The sequence below is a fragment of the Trichosurus vulpecula genome, chromosome 8, assembly GCF_011100635.1.
Source record: "Trichosurus vulpecula isolate mTriVul1 chromosome 8, mTriVul1.pri, whole genome shotgun sequence".
NCBI classification, from domain to species: Eukaryota; Metazoa; Chordata; class Mammalia; order Diprotodontia; family Phalangeridae; genus Trichosurus; species Trichosurus vulpecula.
Genome location: NC_050580.1, coordinates 78930206 through 78953472, shown reverse-complemented (window position 1 = coordinate 78953472; position 23267 = coordinate 78930206). Strand labels below are relative to the sequence as shown.

Here is a 23267-nt window from a genome sequence, read left to right as displayed (position 1 = left end):
TATAAGGTGCCTTCTACATATTATCTCATTTGACCTGCTATCACACGACCCGATGAGCTGGGGGCTGTTGATTGATCTAGCAGTTCGTCTGCTCTCTCTGATTGAAAGAAACGGGGAGAAGGAACTGGGACAACTGATTTGCATAGACACAAAAGATACAAGCATTCATTTTGATTTCACAGATGAGGAAACTGGGGCCCAGTGATGTTAATGACTTGCCCCAGGTCCCACAGAGTAAGTGGCAGAGGCAAGACTGGAATCCCAATTTCTCTGTCTTTCCGTTCTATGTACCACACAACTGGTTCTGTGAACACACTCTGTTGAGTGAAACCTTTTGCCATGGGCAGTTGGTTCGAGAGCCATTCCATCCAAGTTGCGGCCAAGGCTGAATGTCATCATCCCCATAATGTGGTTTCCCCATGTGATGGCAAGTGGGATTTGGCCATGTTAATGACATAACTGTGGAATGACCCTGGCCAGGGCAATGTGACCCTGGCCAGGGCATCTCACATTTTATCTCTTCAGTCCAGGCTCTTTCCCCAGCAAATCCTGAATTCTCCAACAAGTAGAAAAGATAGGCTTTGACAGTGATTCTTTTCTCTTTTCCTGCCTTCCAATATTTGGCAAAAAGGTGCTACTGGGCTAAAAAAAAAATGACCAAAAAATGAGCAGTGGTAATAAGCCTGCCCAGAAACAGTAAAACCAGATAATCTCCTAATCAGACATGCCATCCTTGAACACTAACAGGCTGTAAACACTAATACCAGTGGCTTTTCCCATTGTTCTTCTGTGTTTTTATTTTTTTTAAATGACCTGAACATAGGTACCTGGGACCTCTAAGTAAGATGTTCTCTGGAACTTGGGAAGCATATATTTATTTGATGGTACAAAGTCAATGAGTGATGTGGCTGAATACTCACGACTTCCTGAATGTTTATGACAGCAGGCATTGTCATTCACCTCTCCCCCCCATTAAGGTGACACCAAACTCTAAGAAACTCAAGAACCCCTTCTAGCCTTCAACTCAAATCAAATATGGATAAATCTCCTCACTTGCAATGACTGTGTGTAAGTCGTCCGTATTTTTTGAGCACAGAGAAAGCAAACAGACCACTCCTAGCGATCAGACTAGGGAAATCCTAGAAGAATGGGCCATCAATATCATTTTACCACTTGACTGCCAGGCACAGGCAGAATTCCTCGGGTCAGCAAACACCAGTGAAGGTGAAATGGAAGTTGTTTTACTGCAATTACCGATAATCTGCAAGAACATATAAATTACCATGTGGCTGCCTGGCATTTACCAGCAATCGCGATAAGGTTACCCTTTAAATATAGCAAGGTTACATGAGATTTATGTCCTGCATTTCAACCCTAACACATTCCTAGATGACTAACAGTTGGGCTCCATGCATTGCCAAGGATTTTTCATAATGGGACAAGTCCCAGATTTCTCTGGGCCTCATCCCTGCCCTTGTTCTCCTCCCAGCCAGCAAGAGCCTCCTCCCATTTACAAATACCTCCTGCTCCAATCTACGCTCACTCCTTAGAAAGCCAAGGTTTTCCCCAAAATCTCAAGTGCCTTCATCCAGTTGGGTTAAGGGTAATGGGACACAATCATCCTTATTGCTATCCTCAAAAAACCTAGGGCCCAAATTCAGCTGAAGTCTTTCAAAGGGTATAACATAGACAAAGCACTCATAAGCCTAGCAGTGGCAAAATGTCAGCTGTTACCAGTGTTACATGGACTGTGGGTAGCATCTCACCTAGCATCACCTCCGTGGAAACACCTGCTAAGTGCCTTTTGAAATGATAACATGGATACAAAAGCAAGCAATGGAAAGACTCTTGGAAAGGTCAAACCACCAGAGAGCCCTGGACCTGCAGCCTCCTGGTGCTCTCTCTAGGATTTCCAAGCTCTTTCACCAAAGGGAAATGTTCCCTAATAGATAATGAGCTTTGATACAGAGCTGAGCAGAATGAATGGGAGTCATGGGAAAAGACTGTGATTACCTGGGCACTTGTACAGCTTCCTGGCTTGGGCTATGTCTCCCTGGCTGAGCCGAACTCGCTGGCCAATGGTTGGTCGCACACCATTGTCATCCCGGCGGGGGAGAATCGTGTCTAAGAAAACTCCTCTACGGGGAGGAAATAAAAATTTTTTAAAAAATGAGCCCATGAGGCCATTTGAGCTCAGAGTTCCAGTCTCCCCTTCCCTTCCCTGTAATCCCATCAACATTCCTACCCACCCTTGAGACTCCCCAGGGAATCCCTCCCCCCATGACTAAAAAGGTTTCATTCACCCATGTGCTTATGTTTTAACATTCCAGTTTATCAGCTGCCAGCTCACTTTCCAGTGGGAAAACAGCTCTGCCAAGTTTGTCAGATCTTTTGCAGGCCTGATGGTCTAAGTGCCTCTATATTGATGTAAACTGAGTATTTCAGGGACTCATTAAAGGCTTAAGAGTGGGCGTTTTATAGACTTCGTGCCACTACCGCACCAAATAACTCAGAGGCATCAGGAATAGCATGTGGACCGTCCCAGAGTGTGCTGCGGTGTTGGTACGCAGCAGATGTTGCATAAACACTTGTCCGTGGACTGATTGATACAGAAGACACATATCAGAGCAGGGGTGGGAAGGCTCCATCACATGAGAACAAGGAAAATGTGTAATGTTCCTGCTATGCAGAATGTTAACAACAAATGGACCTAAGGGGATCTCCAGTCCCCTGGATGTGAAGGATTTACAACAAAACTGCTCCAGCCTTGCTATCTATAAGCCCAGGAGTGTAAACAGCCTCACTAGTGATGATACTGTGCACTAGTGAACTGCTGGGGGCTCATACCCACCTCCCTCCATCTTCACATCCTTCTCCAAAAACTGTTCCCGTTATATAAGAAATCTCAGAGTTTACACCCATCGCTTTGTCATTAGAAAAATCATCACCAAAGAAGATCACAGGAGATCCTTCTTTGCCATAAGGCAAAGCAGATTTACAAGCTCACAAGTAAGATTGTAGCCTTAGAGCTTAGAGGCCATCCAGCACGACCTTTCCACTTACAGATGAGGCAACTGAGGCCAGGAAGGATAAATGGGTAAAGATAAGGCCCAAGATCACAAAGGTAGTAAGTTCAAGAGGTAGAGTTTGAAGCTAGGTCCTCTGCTTCCTGACCTTGTGCTATTTCCAAGGTACCACTAGAAGCTTACAGCATAAGCAAAGCAATTAGAGAGGGAAAGGCTGCAAGGAAGACCTAGGAGCATAAATGTTTGGAGAATGTCCCTCTCCCATTGCTTGACATGAGTCTGTTAGAGAAGGGGCCATTTTGTATACAGGGGATTTTTCCTTGTTATTTGCCTTGATATTATATTTAATTTAATGCCTTTTGCTCTGAATTAATGTATGACTGGGCTTTTTCTTGTATAATGAGGAACATCAGTGGGGGCTCAAAGCTGTGAATTCAAATTCGCCTAACAGTACCATAAACCTGGTTGCAGCTGATGAGGGAGACCAAACTATGATGATGATGATGATAGCAATGTATATAACATTTTAAGGTTTGCAAAGTACTTGGTATAGTAATACTTATACTTGCAGGGTTATTGTTAGCAAAGTATGTTGTAAATCTTAAAAAGCTACATATGTCTGTTCTTATTCCTTTTAAAAATATATGTTTTAAAAGAGGGAAGGGACAGGGGAGAAGTACAAGAGGAAATGTATCAATAACAATCTACTTTTTCCCATTTTATTTTTTAAATTTTCAGTTTCAAATTCTCTTCTTCCCTCCATTCCCTTCCCCAACCATTGAGAAGGCAAGAAATGTGATACCCATTATACATATGAAGTCATGCAAAACAAATTTCCACATTAGCCAAATAACAATCTGCTTTTTGAAAGAAAAATAGATGCCATATAAGTATTAACTACCAAATAACAGTAGTGTCGGTAGAAAATAATCATACCATCTTAGAGCTATGATTTGTGTATGTTTGGACAGGGAAGAATCATAATATTCTCATGAGCAAAATGGAGAGAGGGTGAATACCTGGATCTTAAAAACCAGCTACATCTCTTTTGTCCTGATTCTTCTTTCACGACATGACTAATGTGGAAATATGTTTAATATGACTGTACGTGTATAACTTATATCAGATTACTGGCCATCTTGGGGAGGGGTGGGGAGGAAGGGAGGGAGAAAAAAATTGGAACTCAAAATCTTATAAAAAATTAATGTTGAAAATTATCTTTCATTGAAAAAAATAAAATACTATTAGTAGAGGGAAAATCAACTACACAAGAACACAATTAGGGAAGACAGGTTAGACAAAAGTTCATATGAAAAAGTCCTGGGGATCTCAGTGGACTGTGAGCTCAAAATAAATCAACTGTGTGAAGTCCTGGCCAAAGAAGACCCATCTAAACTCAAGCCTGCATCAAAAGGAATAGAGTATCCCTAATGAGGGAGAAAATGGTCTAACTTCTCTATCTAGTCAGACCACATCTGTGTTCAGTTCCAGGTGTTGTGATTTAGTAGACATTGGCTAAACTGAGTATGTCCAGAAAAGGGAGAGTAGGATGGTGAGGAGCTCAAGAAATATGGCATATAAGGAATAGTTAAATGAGTTTGGGGATGTTTATCCTGGAAAAAAAATAGAAGACTTCAAATATTTCAAAGCTTGCCACTTGGAAGAAGCACAAGACTTATTTGCGTGGTCCCAGACATCCATACTAAAGACCAGTGACCTTTGATGAAGTCTCTTATGCTATTCTTGAGGACAAGATTAAAAGATGATTGCTAGGCAATAGTACATTAAATTATATAGTTAGATCCAGAACTGACTGAATGACCAGGCCCAAAAAGTTGTCATTAATGGATATTTGAGGGTGGTATCAAGGCAGCTAGGTGATGAAATGGATAAAGAACACCTGAGTTCAAATCTGGACTCAGATACTAGCTGTGTGATCCTGGACAGTCATTTAAGCTCTCTGTGACTTAGTTTCCTCACCTGCAAAATGGAGAGAATAGAACCTACCTCTCAGGGGTGTTGTGAGGATAGAATGAGATAATATTTATACAGTGCTTTGCAAACCTTAAAGCACTATATAAATGCTTATAATAAAAATAAATGCTTATTACATAAAAGCACCAAATATAAATGCTATATTATTATAATAGCTATTAGTACTCTAAGTATCTGTCCTTAATCCTATACTGTTTAACATTTCTGACTTGGATGAAGATAGCATGCCTATCAGATTTGGAGGTGACATGAATTTGAGAGGAGAAACATAGCTACTATAAAGTTAGGATCCTCCCAAACTCCATCAGCCTAGAGCAATGAAGCAAATCTCTTAAAATTAAATTCAACAGCAATCAATGTAAAGTTCAAATAATTGATTTCACAATGAAAAGGATGGGGGAGGCACAGCTAAACATAATTTGTATGAAAATGCATACTCCTCCTAAACCTTTTCTTTACCATCAGAGATCATCAATCTCTCTGGCCCCTAAGTGCTTACTCCTGCATTGACTTCACTCTCCTCTCTCTCTAGTCTCAACCTAATTGTTCCATTTCAACTCTATTCCATCCCTTGCTCTTGAATCTCTTGCCCCTTTGTCCTGCCCCACTCCATTCATCTGTTACCAAACTTCAGCCCTGGATTATTCTCACCACCCGGTTTCTCTTCTATTCCTCATCAGCCAATGAATATTGCTGAAGGAAGTCTCAGTTGTGCCCCCTAGATAAATTATAAATTCATGCTATCCAACTTCAACTGATCTCTCACTACAGCAAGGGAGTTATTTTATTTCAGTATTTTTATTTCAATTGATTCCCTATCTAACTCCCCACAGAGGCTATTCTAAACCTCTCAAGCCTCCTATATCAGCCCAGTTCAGTACCTTTTCAGTTGACCACTTTGCCTCTTTATGAAGAAAATTGAGTTTATTTGATGTGAGCATCTTATTCTCTCCTTCTTTTTATCTCAAGACCCTCTGACATTCTCCCCCTTTCTTACCTCCTTTTCCCCAGTCTGTGATGAAAAAAAATGACCTTCCTCACCAAGGCCAATTTCTCCACTTGTGGACACATTTCCTAGTATATTATCTAGTAGAATACATCCTCAATCATTCCCTGCCCCCCTTCATGTCTTCATCTCTCCCAATCTACTAGTTCTTTGCAACTACCTTCAAATATACTTGTCTTTCTATCCTTAAAAAGTCTTTACTAGACCCTACCATCCCCTCAAGCTATTATCCCATATCCCTCTTACCTTTCTTGGTGAAATTCCTTGGTGGAAAAAAATCTAAATTCACTGTCTCCACTAATTATCCTCTTATTTACTCTGCCTTATGACCTTATCACTCAATTGAAACTGCTCTTTCCAAAATTACCAAAAATCTCTTAATCGCCAAATCTGACGGTCTTTTCTCAGTTCTCATTCTTCTTAAACTATCAGCTATACCGCACATTACTGACTCCTGGATACTCTCTCCTCTGGGTTTTTGTGATACCTTCCTCCTGGTTCTCGTTCTACCTGTATGGCCATTCCTTCTCAGTCTCCTTTGCTGGGTTATTACCCATATTACTCCTCCTAAATGTGGGTGTTCCTTAAAGTTCTGTCCTAGGCTCTCTTCTCTCTGTGTGTTCAGTCTTGTGGTAATAACCTTATCAGCTCTCATGAGTTTAACTAGGACTCCCAGATACATTTCCATCTCTAGTGTCTTCCCTGAGTTTTAGACCTTCATCACCAATTGCCTAATGAACATTTTAGATTTGACAGCTCAGAGACATCTTAAACTCAACATGGCCAAAACTTGACTCATTACCTTTTCCCCAAAATTCTCTTCTCTTCTCACTATTTTTGTTGAAGTCACCAACCATCTTTCCAGTCACCCAGGTCTATAATCTCAGCTGCATTATACTCTACTCTTCACTCACCCTCACTCCCCATATTCAATCAGTTACCAAATTCTACCATGTCTATCTTTACAACATCTTTCATCCCACATCTTAACCCTTCTCTCCACTCACACAACTAGTATCGAGGTCCTCATCGCCTCTCACCTAAGCTATTGCGAAAGCCTCTTACTTAATCTCCCTGCTCAAGTCTCTCATCACTCCAGTCCACCACTAATGCCAAAAGTAATTTTCCTTTAGTACATATTTGACCTCCCTGTCTCCTGCAGTCTATGATTCAGCCAAACAGGCCTTCTCTCTCTTCCTCACACACATGAAACTCGACCTTTCATCTCCATGCCTTCACACATGCTAGGAATGCAGTCTCTATTTGCCACCATCTCAGAGTCCTTCTCTTCCTTTAAAATATATCTCAAGTACCATATTCTACATGAAGCCTTTCCTGACACTCCCGTCCCCCAACTGCTAGTGGCCTCTCTTCCAAACTACCTTGAATTTAACTACTTTATACACATATTTGTATTTGTAAAATTTATATTCATGCTATATAGGTTTAGAAATGTACTTGTTGTCTCCCCAATGGAATGTAAGCTCTTTGTTGATAGGAATTCTTTCATCCCTGGCACCTGGCACTCAGTGCTTGGCACTATGAATAAATGCTGGTTGACTGATTAATAACATATAGACACAGAGCGTTATCTAGAGTTCTAAGAGCATATATGACTTGCCAGGGTCATGTCTCACCCAGTGTGAGAGTCAGACCTGGAGCCTTCCTGGCTCTGAAGCCAGTTTTCAATCCAAGGTTACATAGGCTATGCTAATGGTATTGTAGCTGATGTTGAGAAGCATAATGATCAGAATGAAGAGTCCCATTAGACTGCCCTGTAGGCTACATTCATCAGACCACAATGGAATTACTGTGTTCAATCCCTGAGATCATTTTGGAAGACACATGGACAATCTGGAAGGTAACCAGTTGAGGATAACCAAGATGGTGAGGGTACTGGAGACTATTCCATGTAAGGATTGATTAAAGAAACTGGGAACGTGTACCCTGGAGAAGAGAAGACTTGGGAGTCTGGGATAGAAAGGGGCAGGAAGCAGAATGCCAGCTATTTTCCATTCTTGGAAGGGTCACCATGTGGAAGAAGTGCTAGATTTGTTATGCTTGGTCCAAGGGGACCGAATAAAGAGTAATGGGTGGAAGTTGTAGAGAAGGAAATTTAGGTTCAATGTAAGGAAAACCTGTTTAACAATGATAACTGCCCAGGAGTAGGTAGTGGATTGGGCCATGAGGGGCCACTCTCACTGGAGGTTTTCAAATGGAGAAGAAATGATCATTGCTTATCATTGCTTGTAGAAAACATTCTTGGTCAGTTATAGGTCAGACTAGAAGGCTTCTGAGGTTCCTTCCTACTATTCCCTGTTACCTTCAGGATCAAATATAAAATTCTCTATTTGACTTTCACAACCTAGTTCCTTTCCTGTCTTGCTGGTCTCCTTCTATTTTGTTGTTTGTTGGTGTTCGGTTGTTTTTAGCCATGTATTACTCTTTGTGACCTCATTTGGACTTTTCTTGGCAAAGATACTGGAGTTGTTTGCCATTTTCTTATCTAGCTCATTTTACAGATGAAGAAACTGAGGCAAATAGAGTTAAGTGACTTACCCAAGGTCACACAACTAGTAAGCATCTGAGGTTGGATTTGAACTCAGGAAGATGAGTCTTCCTGACTCCAGGTCTAGCATGCTATGCACTATGGTGCTACCTAGCTGCTCCCTTACACTTTATTTGTTAGTCTATCATCAAAGAACTTTTTGCTATTCCTTAGCCACAACATAGTATCTCCCAACTCCTAGTCTCTTCACTGGTTATCCCCCATGCCTGAAGTGCTCTATCTCCTCTCATCTACCTCCTGGCTCCCCTGGCTTCTTTCAAGACACAGTCAGCTTCTAACTTGTGCAGGAGGCTTTCCTGGTCCCCCAGTGCCTTCCCCCTGAGGTCACCTCCCATTTTCACTATGTATCTCTTGTGTGTACATTTTTTAAAAATGTTTTTTCCCCTATCAGAATGAGAGCTCCCTGAGATTGGGGACTTTTATTGCTTTTTCTTTGTATCCCCAGCATTTAACACAGTGTCTGACACATAGGAAACTTTCAGTAAATGCTTGTTAACTGACTAGAAAATTAAAGAGAGGAGATTTAGATTCAGTACAATCGTTACCTTTTTTTCTTTTGATTGCTGCCCTAAAGTGAAATGGGCTGCTTCCTATCACTAGAGGTCTTTACTTGAAGGTTGATCAGCTGCATAATTCCACCTACTCTAGATGAACTCATGCTTCAGGTAGGGGTCAGGCTAGAGGACCTCAGAGGCCATTTCAAAATCAGAGGTGCTGTGTCTCTATAAGACATGGCTCCTAGGGAGAGAGGGGCCAGAGGAATGGAGTCCATTCTTCATGAAGAAGCTTAATCTAACAAATGTCTTCTAGAAGCTAACTACACAGAAGCCTTGAAGTCTCCACTGACCAACATCCTAAGGGAGGCAAGAAAAAGAATAAGTATTGTTTTATTGAGGCAGCTGGTGGCTCAGTGGATAGAGCGCTGGGCCTGGATTCAGGAAGACCTGAGTTCAAATCTGACCTTAGACACTGCCTAGCTGTGTGACTCTGGGCAAGTCACTTAACCTCAGATGGCCTGACAAAATGGATCCACTGGAGAAGGAAATGGCAAACCGCTCCAGTATCTTTGCCAAGAAAACCCTGAATGGGGTCACATGACCGAACAGCAATCTGTTTTATTGTTGAATTGGCTAAAGCACTGCAGTTGAGTGAATGGCCCTAAGTTCTGTTGGGACAGACCTGGGAAAAGGAGCATAAATTCAGAAAGTCCTGAGTTGAATTGGACAGAACTGAAAACTCATTATTGAAAGAATCCCCAGCTGTCAGCTTGGCATTCCCTTCACTAACAAAGATTGCACTTCCTCTCTACCTTAAGTAGATAGTCTACATGAGTTGCTGTGACTGAAAAAAAGTCAGCACCCAGTGGCTATGTCTGGCGAGGAGTCTCTCCAAACCTAGCTAGGCTGGTCTTCAGATAACGGACTGGAGACAGAATCAGCTAAGATAATAAACGTCGAGGGCTACGCATACCTTAGAGGGATATATAAATCCTGGCTATTATTATTCCTTAGGTCCACAGGTAAAACCTCTCCAGCTCCTAGGACCAGTGAGAGCTTGCATTTCACAGATATAACCTTTGCAAAGTCAAGGTTGGTTAACTTCATGCCACAATGAAGCACTGGAGGATTTCAGGAAAAGGGCAAAACCAAAAACTCATTAAACAATGAGGGCTGTAATTGGAAACTTTTAAAGTTCCTCAGACCCCATCAAACCTTTCCTTAAATGCCAGCTTCCTATCAGCACTACAGTTCCCTCAAAGAATAATCTGGAGTCTCCTTTCCCCAAATTTCTACTGCAGCTGGCTCATACCTCTTGAAGCAGTTGTTACATCCTATTCTATGCGGTAATTTTTTTGAGGTATTTGGTAAACATCATGAGGACAAAAAAATGTCATCCTCACCCTTGTACCCCTCTCCATCCCCAGTGTCTGGGACTATGGTCCTCTGTACAGAGTAGGTGCTCAATAAATATCTGTCCATACCCATTTCTGTGCCTTTGTTCATCTCATGCCAACAGCCTGGAATGCCTTCCCCACCCCCTTTAACTCAGTTCAATTGAACAAACATTTCTTCAGTGCCTAGATAAAAACCACCACCCCCTCTACCTCTCCACCCAGGTAAATCTTGCCCATTCTTAAAGATCCAGTCCAAGGGGGGCATCTAGGTGGGCCTGGCCCCGAAGTCAGAAGGACCTGAGTTCAAATCCTGCCCCAGACACTTACTAGCTATTTGACCCTGGGCAAGTCACTTAATCCCAATTGCCTCCAAACAAACAAAATAAAAGGATCCATTCAAGAAGGAAGTGGAGTATAGTGGGAAGGGTGCCAGGTTTGGAGTCATAAGGCCAAAGGCGCCTCGTTGTAAACTTTGGGGCCTCGGTTTCCTCATCTATGAGATGGCTGGACTAGATAATCTCTAAAGTCCCTTCTAGGTCCAAAATCCCACAGTGATAACGATAATATAACTACCCTTCACAGCGCGCTTTGCAAAGTGCTTCATGCATGATTCCATTTGGTCTTCACAACAACCCCAGGAGGTAGGTGCTATGTTATCTCCATTTTACAGATGAGCAAACTGAGACTGTTTAAGTGACTTGCCCAGGGTCACACAACGAGCAAGTGTCAGAGGCTGGATTTGAACCCAGGTTTTCATGACTTCACTCTACCAGCTAGCTGCCAAGACCCTATGATTCAAAGTTCCACCCCCCCCCCATGGAGTGTTCTCTGGCTTCTCCAGTTAAAAGTGATTTCTCTTCCTCTGATCTCCTATAGCAATCAATAAATCAAGAAACCTTTATTAAGTAGTTACTCCATTCTAGGCAGTGTGCTAATCCCTGGTGATACAAGGACAAAAGTGACACAGTCTCTATCAGGATGGAGCTCAAATGAGTTATCTTTGCTACTATTACTACTAATAATAATAATGAACATTTACGTGGCACTAGGTTTACAAAGTACTTTACACATGTCATCTCATTTGATCCTCAGAACAACGCTGGGAGGCAGGTGCTATTGTTATCCCCTGTTTTCATAGATGAGTGACTTGCCCAGGTTCATACAACAAGGGTGTGAGGCAGAATTATTCAAACTCCAGTCTTCCTGACCCAAAGTGCAACACAGTCCACTGTGTCACCAGCCTGCCTCCTGCCACTCCTTCAGCATGTATATTTATTGTCTGATACTATCACCTATCTCTCTATGTGACTATATCTGTCTCATCTCCTCCCTCGCATCTCCATAAGCCCTGCAGGGACAAGAGACCAGATCTTCCACTTTTTTTATATTTCCCTCCATCCATAGCACAGTGCTTAAGTTTCAATAGACATTTGTTGATTGATTGACTGAAGACAATTTCTGAAATCCCACCCCCTACAGGAATCCTTTTCTGGTCCTTCTTAATTCTAGCGCCCTCTCTCTGTTGCTCATTGTACATAGCTTGTTTGTAAGTAATTGCTGGTATGTTGTCTTCTCCATTAGGCTATCAGCTCCCTTGGAGCGGGGACTGCCCTTTGTCTTTCTTTGAATCCTCAGCACTTAGAGCAGAGCTTGGCACAGAACAGATGCTTAATATATGTTCACTGCCTGACTGACAATTTGAGATATCACATCAGCCCACACATGGCTAATATGGGGGAAATCCCCCCATCACTTTCTGAGTAATCTGAAGAGTTCTGGGCGCTAAAAAGTTCATAATTCAAGGTACTCCCAGAGTAAATCAACGTAATAATCACCTTTCTTTGTGCATCTGACAATCCTTTCCATTTATATTCTGCTAAACTCAGAAAAAGTTCCGTAGAGGCCTCGAGGAATAAACATACCGGATTGGGGTTCTCTAAAACAAAGTAACCTCTGTGGTAGAGAACCGTCTCCTCCAAATCTGTCCAGTTAAGCCCCCAAAGATACCACCAATATCACAAAGCCAGTGAAGACAGAAGAGGGGCAGAAAATTTCCAAGGAACTGGAGGGAGAAAGGTTAAGGAAATTGGTCAATATTTAAGGAGGGGGAGGATATTCTTCTCTGCTCCACCCCACCCCCTACCAAGAATAACATGTCTCCTTCCCAACTGGAAGAAATTCTGTTCTTAAGGGGTTACAAGAGGCTGTATTCTCAGGCTGTCATCAAATGAGGTGTATCACTAGGGCTAATAACATGGGAAAAAATCAGAGAAATTTTTGCTGAATATAAAGGAAGAGCCTTCACTGTTGTAAACACCCTGATTATAAAATGTGGCAGGAGTACCACTAAACAAGGTCATTTAAAACCCATTTAGCAAAGCCGCTGAAGGTGCTAAAAATCATACTGAAATATCTATTCAATATTCCAAGGCTACACAGTTTCATCACAGAGGGTACTCCCTCCAATGATGCAGAGCACCACAGCTCAATGCTTTAACAGATGGCCTTTATAAGCTGCTGGGGCCAAAAAAAATTCATCACCTGGTGTCAGTGCTCTAGCGAGGAGTCTCTCTGAGTGGAGCGAGTATGGATGGCATTTGGATGGCAGACACACTGCCCATTCTTGGGCCTCTGCTGGAAGGCTTTTTAGTTTGGCAGGACCTGACTAGGCTTACGCTATGCCCTCAGCCGGGATAGCCTTTATGGGACCCCAGGGTCACTTCTTTTATATAATCAGTCAGTCAATGGACAAGCATTTATGAAGCCCCAGATATGTGCCAGATGCTATTCTGGGCATTAGAGATACAAAGGATGAGACAATATCTACCAGCCAGGAGTTTATAAAGACATATATAAGTATGTGTAGCATAACGAGGCCCATGAACAAGACTTTAGCCAACATTTGTATAGAGTCTCACCAAGTCTGTGCAGTTCTATGAAGCATGTAGTGAAAGAATTATTATCCCCATTTTACAGACGAAGCATATGTTAAAGAAATGCCCATCTTGTGAATGAGGAAACTAAAACTCAGGGAGGTTTAGTGATTATAGGATCCTAGATTTAGAGCTATTGGGGGTCTTAGATAGAGTCCAATCCCCTCATCCTGCAGATGAGGAAACTGAGTCCCAAAGAGTGTCTTACCCAAGGCCATACATGTACTGTGTCAACACCTTAGCAAATAGCCTTCATAAGTTGCTGGGACAAAAAAAATCATCATCCAAACTTAGGTCTTTTGACCCCAAACCCACTGTTCTTTCTACTCTGCCACACTGACTCTCAACCTCACGCAGTTAATGAGAAACTAAGTCATGAACCCTGGCCTTCTAATTTTAAGTCTTGTGTTTTTCTCCTATATATCTCTATCTCTCTTAATGTACAGAAGGTCCACCTCTGGTACCTTACTATCTTTATGAGCTTAAGTGAATCACTGGGGTTCTGTTTCCTCGTCAGTAAAATGAGGGGGCTGGACAAGATGGGCTGGGAGGTCCCTTTCAGCTCTGTTCATCCCCTAGGTCCATTTTCTGAAAGCCTTCAGAAGCCTGATGGAGGAGGGAGCTCGGAGATGAAGCAGCTGCTTTGCTCTAGCCTTGATTTGAGGTGCTCAGAAGGTACTTCAGTTTCAAAGATCTATTCAACATTTGCTTACCACAGAATACACCCACACTGCATCCCAGGGCTTTAATACTAAGTGAAATCTACTGCATGTTTGAATTCCATTCTTCCCATGCCTCTTCCAGTAACAGGCATTTCATAAGGGGTCAGCTTAGCAATGGACTCTAATGTCCAGAGAGCAGCTGTGTGCCATTAAGAGGACTGGATTCCAGGACAAAATACCTGAGCTTACACCCCAGCTCTGCTACTCAGCCCCTGCTTGACCTTGAGCCAATCAATTCAGGTCTCTGGGTCTCAGTTTCCTCAGCTGTAAAAGGAGAGGAGAACTGAACTAAATGATCTCTGAGGTCCCCTTCCAGGCCTAACTCCTACGGTCCTACCTTTGTAGTGAACTCACCCCATGGTGACACCGAGTCTCAGCTTGTTGATTCAGAACTCTAAATTGGGATCAGATGTGACGAAACCAGATCCAATAGGAAGCCTGCCTCCTGTTTCATTTCCAAAATGCATGGATCATCTCAGTCCCTGATACTGTCTGACCCACCTACAGCCCAGAGGCAGCAAAGCCCAGGATCCTGCAAACTGGCCTTGGGATCAAGGGTGCTAGATCCCTGTACTGTCCCTCAAGCTTGAGTCTCTGCATGGAACTGAAAACTCTGGTTGTCTCTGTTTCACAGAAAGCCGACTCACAGCGCTGGAGAGCTAGACGGAATTTTAGAAAGCATTTGATGCAACTGTCACTTTGCAAAAGAAAAAATTGAGGCCCAAATGGCTCACCTCCAGGGCCACTACCTCTATGAATCTTTCTTTTAAAAACAGAAAAAAGTTTTGTTGATATGTTTTGTTTTTTTATATTACATTTACAGAGCAAATATAAATTTGCTCCCACTCCATGAGAGGTCTTTTGGAATAAAGTAAAACAAAGCAAAACTAATAATACAGTGATCTCACCCAAATGTACAAACAACATCCCACATCTGTGGCACCCACCCCACCCATATATATCTATTTTAATTGTTTTTAATTAACAGAAATCTATTTCTTCTCCCACTTCCCATCCTTAGGGAAAAAAGATTTTTTAAAAATTCCTTATAACAAATACACACAATTAAGACAAAACTCTTCATTGACTGTGTACAAATATTGTGTATGTGCCTATGTACATATGTCTATATATAGACATACATACACACAGATAGACATAGATATAGATATAGAAATATACACACATATATTTGAGCAGCCAGGTGGCATAGTGGATAGAGTGCTGGGTCTGGACTCAGTTCAAATCTAACCTCAGATACTTCCTAGCTGTGTGACCCTGGGCAAGTTACTTAACCCTGTTTGCCTCAGTTTCCCCATCTGTAAAATGAGCTGGAGAACGTAATAGCAAATTACTCCAGTATCTTTGCCAAGAAAACCCCAAATGAGTCACAAAGAGTCAGACATGACTAAAATGACTGAACAACAACATGCATGTATGTCTGCACCCTAAATCTATCACCTGTCATTCAAAAAGGAGATAATATATTTTATCATCTGTCCTCTGGGATCATGGAGAGTCATTACATCAATCATAGTCCTTAAAACTTTCAAAGTTGTTGGGCTTTACACTATTGTTCTCATATGAATTCTTCCCCTGGTTCTACTCATTTCATTCATTGGTTTTAAAAGTCTTCAAAATTGTCCATTTTTTATAATATTAATGTGAGAGTATGGAGCCTTCCCTACTGCCCCCAGCCCCACTGAAAGTGATCCCTTCCTCACCAAATTTTTTTTTTAACTAGCACCTTATCCAGACCTCTCTGAAGCACTTAACACAGTCTGCCTTAATCATTTGTGCCCCTGTTACATTCCACTTCCCACCACCACATTGGCCAATCTCAGTACCCCTGCTCAACAGGATCTATCAACTAACAGGCATTTATTAAGTACCTACTATGTGCCAGGCACGGTGATAGGCATGCTAGGATGCAATTACAAAGAAACAACCCCTACTGGCGAGGACCTACATTCTAATGAGGGATGAGGGATGTAATGCAATTTTTCAAGCAATTTTCCTCTTATATAAATTCCAAGGAAAGGCAGGAATTGAAAAGAGGGTTCAAGAGAAGGACTGCTTCTTCTTTTTGGTTCCTTTCAGGCCTTTGACTAGAGCGTAAGAAGCTCTTAAACATCTGAGGGCAAGGAAAGCCTTGTATCTCAAAGAGACTAGAAGTCGGGGAGATGCAGGTTCTAGTCCCAGTTATGCTACTGTGTCACCTTGGACAAGTCATGTTACTTCTCTGGGCCTCAGGTGCGTCATCTGTAAAATGGGGACATTGACCTAGACAAATAGCATGCTACAGTGGAGAGAGTGCTGCTGGGTTTGGAGTCAGAGGACGTGGGTTCAGTTCCTGGCTTGGGCACTTCTTCTCAATGAGATACCTCCCTCTGGGCTGCTGTCCATAAAATGGGGAGGCTGGCCTAGATGACCTCTAAGGTCCTTTCTAGCTTTAAATCTTTGAACCCAAGGCCTTGAAGCTCCCTCCCAGCTGGCTCTGAAATCCTTTGAACTCTGAAACAAACCTAATTTCTCCAGGAGGGCTGTTAACTGCTGCCCTGGTTAAAATCAAGGACACTCCTCCAAAGGCCTCCTCCCCCACCTTCACCACAGCACCCCGCCCCCAACCCCCACTCACTCATTGGAAATTTTAAACAGAAGCTCTTGATCATCTCCATTTTCCGGTTTGCTAGTTGTGACATTAAGCGATAATGGAACAGTGGCTTTCACAATGGGGTTAAATCTTATTAGCAGACTCCTGATTAGATTATATTTCACTGCAAGCTGGAGGGTGCTGAGCATCAAGGACGGAGGCACCTGTACACTCTCTGATACTCACAGAGACCCACCCCCCCTTGGGAAATCACTAAGAATCCTAACCCAGCCTGCCAGAGGCACCGTAGAGAACTGAGCAGTCAGAACCTTAGCTTCCAACCTTGAGAACGTGTTCCGGGCATAGTGCATGATACTGTCAAAGTCGTACGTCTCTCCCAGCGAGTTCACCTCCCCAGCTTCCATTTTTAGGAAGTTGTACTCCTGACCTGAGACACAATACACACTATTAAGGTCCGTGGGAAAGCAAAGATGTCATTAAGGAGGGATACAATTGGGCAGAAAAAAAAAATCATCTTCCTGGTTCACATTAAGCCCACACCATACACCTGAGTTTTGTGTGTGTGTGTGTGTGTGTGTGTGTGTGTGTTCAAATAAGTCTGAGATTTTAAACTGGAAAGAAAAGCACAGATTCTTCCGTCTTGCTCCTCTCTAAACCCTCAAGATCACTCCAAATTCGTCAGCTGAAAAATGATGAGACTGATTGGGTTTAATCAGCTTGGCCTAAATAGCATATAAAGAAAAAGGCATCAATCATACAAATGGAAGAGAAAGAGAAAAATCCATGAAAAGATGAATCTATCTGCTGGAGAGTTGCAAATATATTGAACAGAAGCTTTTTTCATAGAAACTCTATCATCATATATTACATTCAACATATATGTAATACATTATACTGTCATTACATATACTGTCATATTCAATATGTATTATTTATATGCCTTTGACTATCATATATTCAAAGAAACATTCCCCATAAGAAAAAATGTAAGCTGAATTGATGTATTCCTCCATGATTTAGATGTACAAGTTTCTCTGTCTTGGTCATTCGGATAAAGCCCTCTTGGAAATATTTAACCTATTGTTACTTTATAGACACTACAATTGCTTATACAAATATTTTAGCTAAGAGGCAGCCCAGTGTAGTGAATACCAGGCCAGACTTGGAATCAGGATAGCTCAGGTTCAAGTCTAGCCTATAACACATACTGGCTGTGTGACTCTGGACAAGTAATTTTATTTCCCATTGCCCAGGGCAAATCTAAAACCATAGCTTACAGAACAGTTGCTGATCTGCATGGTTTGAATGAATTTCCTCACCTAGAGATCTCCACGTGATGAAATCACAGGTCTGGACCGAGAAAAAAAGAGCGATTTAGCTACATAGAGGATTTTTAAAGATATGTACCAGAAATGTGGTCATTACGCAGGGGGAAAAACCCAAATCTATTGGATGAGGTCTAAACTTTGAAATATAACTAGTAACAAGACATGAATACATCACCTTGACAGCTAGGAATCTGGGGGAGGATGTTTCTTTAGGCAAATCCATTGTCCCTTAAAACATAGATCGTAATTTTCTCTTTTTAATCTACAAAATTGGGACATAACTACTCCTGGAAAGGGCTTCTGAGTGACAGCAGCCTCAAGGCCAATGAGGATGTTATGTGTCTCACCACCACTACCATGAATGATCTCCAGAATTAGGGTGAGTTCCTCCTCGGCTTTGTTAAACTCCCCGCTTCATTTTCTTGATTAATATTGGCACTTCCTCCCTATCAGATGGTGCTTGAAAGCGAGGTTTCCTTACCTTGCTGGATATTTTCTCTGATGATAGTTACATGCTGGTCTCGGTCAGGCCGAGTGTGTTCGTGCCAGAACCCAACCACGTGGCCAAGCTCATGAGCCACAATACCAAACTTATCACAATTCTTCCCAATGGATATGGCCTGAGGGCCTCCACCTCGGCGCCCAACATAGGAACAACATCTAAAACAATCAGGAAAAAAAATCCAGGTCAGGGAGAAAGAGAGAAGGGTGCAAGACCCAAGAAGGACACTTAGAGACACTGAGAACAGAGAAGGAATAGGTGAAAGGGGAGGACCACTGATTCCTTTCTGGAATAAGGAATCACCACTGTTGCCCATCCCACTATTTTTCCTAACAGGGCATAGCCCCTTCATCCAGCTGCAATGACCAAAAACAACACTACACATGTTGGAATTCATCCAATATTTGATAAAAACAATAAGGAAATGTCACTTTCTGGCTAAAGGGAATTATGAATATGTGTATATATATATACACACACACAACATTTTAGCCATGTAATATATACATGGTATTTTATATATGTTTTAATATAAACATATATACACAATAAGTATATGTTATATATGTATGTTTATATATGTGATATATATGTATATATAATGTTCCCCTTTATTCATAAGCTGCTGTTTCAGCTTGAGAATCTTCTACTGGTACATGTGGTATTTCTGGAGTTGAATTGACTCCAAACCCAAGAACTAGAAATGGTGTTTGGCAGTTAAAACACCTGCTTGAAGGGATGCTGAATTGTTGTTGGGTTAGGTTTTGGGGGGGCTGGGGAGAAGAGGGGTAGATGTTAGGGCACTGAACCATTTATTTAAGGACACAGGAGACAGCCACACATTTAAGCTGGAAATGAGCATTCCGGGGCTCCAAGCTGCCCAAATCTCTCTCTATTGTTTTCTCCTCTCTCAAAACTATGTTTTTCTTTATTGTTTACTTAAGAACTATTACACCCAAATGCTCCTTCCCCACCATTCCCCAAATACACATATACCCCAAATGCCTAGGTAGCAAGCAGAGATAGAATTCTCATCTGTAACTTTCGTCATGGACAGCAAAGATTGGATGCTTAACACGTTTATTATATCCCCCTCCAGGTGTTCAAGTCATCCCTCAATGGGTGACCTGATCTACTGGGTTACCCCTCATCTAGGATCATAGAATCTTAGAATGTTCACATTGTGGGAAGAAATTCTTCTTTGCAGTAGCCAGACAGTATCTATAACTCTGTGCTTAAATCTGAGTGCTGCATTTTAAGAGAGACGTTGACAACTGAGAGTGTGTCTAGGAGGAAGGTAAATTTTCATAAACTGCAGTTTCGTTGAGAATTTTTGGTTGGCTCTCATTTAAAGTGGTTTGATTCATCTGTAGTCAAAATGAGGCTAGATTTCTTGGTTTCTATTACTTACCCACATGTTCTGTAACTGAACACAATGAAACTTTCCTCATCTGTTCTCTCTATAAAGGTCACACAGGTATGTTTCTCCCAATGCCTCATGGCCTGCTTAAAAATGGCCCGCTGGGTCCCTAAAACAATGAGAACACCAATACTCATTCATTTGTTACCTTTTTCACATGTCTTTCTCTGGTTCATCCTATTTTATTCCACAGGCACACAAATGTAACCTTACCTAAAATAATTCTTGAGCCCACTTCCCAAGGAGCCACCATATGGCGTTAACACTCCGTAAAAGACAACATTCTTTGCTCAAAATTAAACATGACTCCAGTAGGTTATAAAACTCCTTGAGGGCAAGGACTGTCGTTTTCCCTTTTTCATATCCCCAGCACTTAGCACTCATGCCTAGCACATGGCAGGCACTTAATAAGTGTTTATTGATTGACAGACTTTCCTGAATTTACAAACCTTAAGTAAGGGTTTTATGGATTAAACATAGCCAAATACTTCCCCAAAACAGACAGAATTTCAGAGCTGAAAGAGACTTTATTTAACCCAAAGAAGTTAAGTAATTTGTCTGAGGTTAACTTTAATGTAAATGATGAGGGAAAGAAGGTTTTCAAAAAGGTCTAAGCTCTCTCAACTTCCACTGAAAATAAAAATGCTCTTTCCAACAGATCGTTGCAAATTTTGCTCCAACGTGCAGAACTGTACCTGAAGATTCTGGCACCTGAGACAAATTCATTTGAAGGGAGAGGATAGAAACAGAGCCTGAGACTCCCCCAAAGTCAGTTTGAACTTTCTGGACCCTGATCCTGGGCAACCTATGTGGTACAGGTCTCCATAGCTATGTGCTTGTGGACCAGCCACCCAGTGTGTGATACCAGTGCAACAGCTGGGGAAAGAACCCCAGGAGAGGGCAGGAAACTGAACCCTTGGGGTCATGTGCTGGGGCTCACTCCCTCTTAGTGGTAGTTTACCCTGGGAGGAGGAAGCATGCCACCTGCCCAATACTGGCACCATGGGAGTAGGACAGATGTATCCCCACTTTTACTGGTGCCCTTGGCACAACTCAATGTTAGAAGACAAAAGGGTTACCTTGGTTCTCTTTCCTCACTTTATACAAAAGCAAAAGGTGAATTTTGGGGGTGGCAGGGGGTACCTTAAGGAAAATCCTAAGAGTCATTGGAGCTCTGGACACTCCACTTATATAAAAATCAATAACACTTTTATTTCTGGTTCCTTTGCTTTTTTGAGGACTCCAGAACCAAGAAGCCATGAAATGTCCCAAGAAAAGACTGTGTTCATATCCTCTCTAAATCTAGCTTCTCCTGCTCTTAGTTTATTCCTTTAGTCTCCTGCCAGCAAACAGGGAAAAAATATTTGGAACGGGTATCTCACAAAGGGGAGCGACTGCTACTCTGTTAGAGAGACAATGCAACAGCTAAGGAAGCCTTGTCTGTTAACTGACATCAACATGAAGGCTCTAGAGAATGAATAGGAACTATTTGGAGGTGCAAAAGAAGGAAAGCAGAGGGGCACAAGAGCTGGCCATTCACAAAGACAGCACGGAGGGGTGGAAAATGTGCTAGGCTTGGGGGCCGGGAAGACTGTCTCTGATACTTGCTAGCTAGTGATTAAAAGCAAGTGCTTTCATATTTCTGAGCCTTAGTTTCTTCATTTGAAAAACAGGGGCATTGATACATATACTAACTAACTCACAGCATTACCATTATAGCAAATCATATATTACATGTTATAACATGATACTATATAGATAGACAGATATAAATTTAAGGATGCATCATTATAATATATATCATTACATCATGTATCATGACACTATCATATCAGGTGATATATGTAAACCAAAGATAGTTAAAAACCATCTTGCAAACCAAATGTAAGTCTTAGTTTTTATTAGTATTATTATTCAATGATGGAAAATTAGGATTTCAGTTCATTGGTACAAAAATAAATTTGTAGAACGAGCCTCCATTCTATCTCATTTATTTGTTTTCTTTCCATTTGGGGAGGGGCATTAATGTAGATGAGGGACATGAAGAAGTCCCTAAAACACAAAATGCTCCCAAACACCATATGTGTGAATGGGTTAATAGCCATGATGACACGGCACTTCCTGGGACAGGAAAGCACTCCAGATGCTGAAAAGACACAGTTAAAACACAAAACCGGCGCCTTTCAACAAAACGTTTTTCTGATCACTCTCAGGAGGGTTCCAAAAAAGCCCCGAAGGTCTGAAGTTTCCATGAGAGTGGTGATAACATGGTTTAGTGGGAAAAGTAATGGAGTGGAGAGTGTGATAGCTCTGAAATCAAAAGACCAGAGTTTGAGCCTGGGCTTTGCCATTTATGAGCTGTGAGGCCACAGAGGATTCCTGTATGCTCTCTGAGCCTCAGTTTCCTCATCTCTAAAGTGGGAATAATAATACTTGCAATATTGAGTAGGATCACTGTGACAAAACCATTCTGTAAATCTTGAAGTTCCACACACATGTGAGCGGTGACGATGAGGAAGGGGATGGGCACGACACTGGATAATCTAATTTCTGAAGATGTCCCAATGGTGTGCCATTTTATTAGCAGTGCAGGCTGGAGGGGTGAGCAGATTCATTGATTTCTTTTGATAGAGGGGGGAAACGGTGCATGAAGAACGATAGAATGACGGACCCACAAGGGGTCCTCGAGAGCCTCTAGTCCGCATCCTTCATTTTGAAGATAAGGAATCTGACAGAAGGGGAGCGTATAGTGGAAGGGTCACTGGATTTGGGGTCAGAAGACCTAAGTTCAAATTCTGACTTTGGGCCAATCACCTTACTTCCCTGGATATCAGCTTCGTCATTTGGAAAATGAAGGGGGCTTCAATTAGGTGGCCTCTAAGGCCCCTTCCAGTTCTAGATCCGTAATCCAATGGATTTCCTTTTTATTTGTTTAGTTAATATTAGATTGTAAGCTCCTTGAGGGTAAAAACTGTCTTTTACCTCTTTTTGTATCCCCGGCACTTAGCACAATGCCCAGTACATAGTAAGTGTTTAATAAATGTTTACTGAATTGAACTGAATGACAAGATTGTAGAGACAAGGCACATTTTGAGATAGGAAAACCCTTCAGATGCTGAAATGTAAGACACAACAGACGATGTTCAGAATCACTAACTCTTGGAAGAAGCCTCAGAGATCATTCTAGTCCAATTTGTACCTGATCAAGAATCTCTTCTAAAATATCGTCCCACTGTCATTATCTATCCTTTGTATGAA

At 41.9% G+C, this 23267-nt stretch overlaps 1 protein-coding gene across 1 annotated transcript in view; it reads right to left on the bottom strand.

Annotated features, from left to right (window-relative positions):
• Positions 1-23267, bottom strand: part of TLL2 (tolloid like 2) — a 162433-nt gene that overhangs the window by 62160 nt on the left and 77006 nt on the right. Inside the window, exons 5-8 of the mRNA XM_036735783.1 lie at positions 20001-20118; positions 18569-18747; positions 17081-17186; positions 2014-2138 (exon numbers count right to left, since the gene is read on the bottom strand). Coding sequence (XP_036591678.1) covers positions 2014-2138; positions 17081-17186; positions 18569-18747; positions 20001-20118 — 528 coding nt within the window. The remainder of the gene's footprint in view (positions 1-2013; positions 2139-17080; positions 17187-18568; positions 18748-20000; positions 20119-23267) is intronic.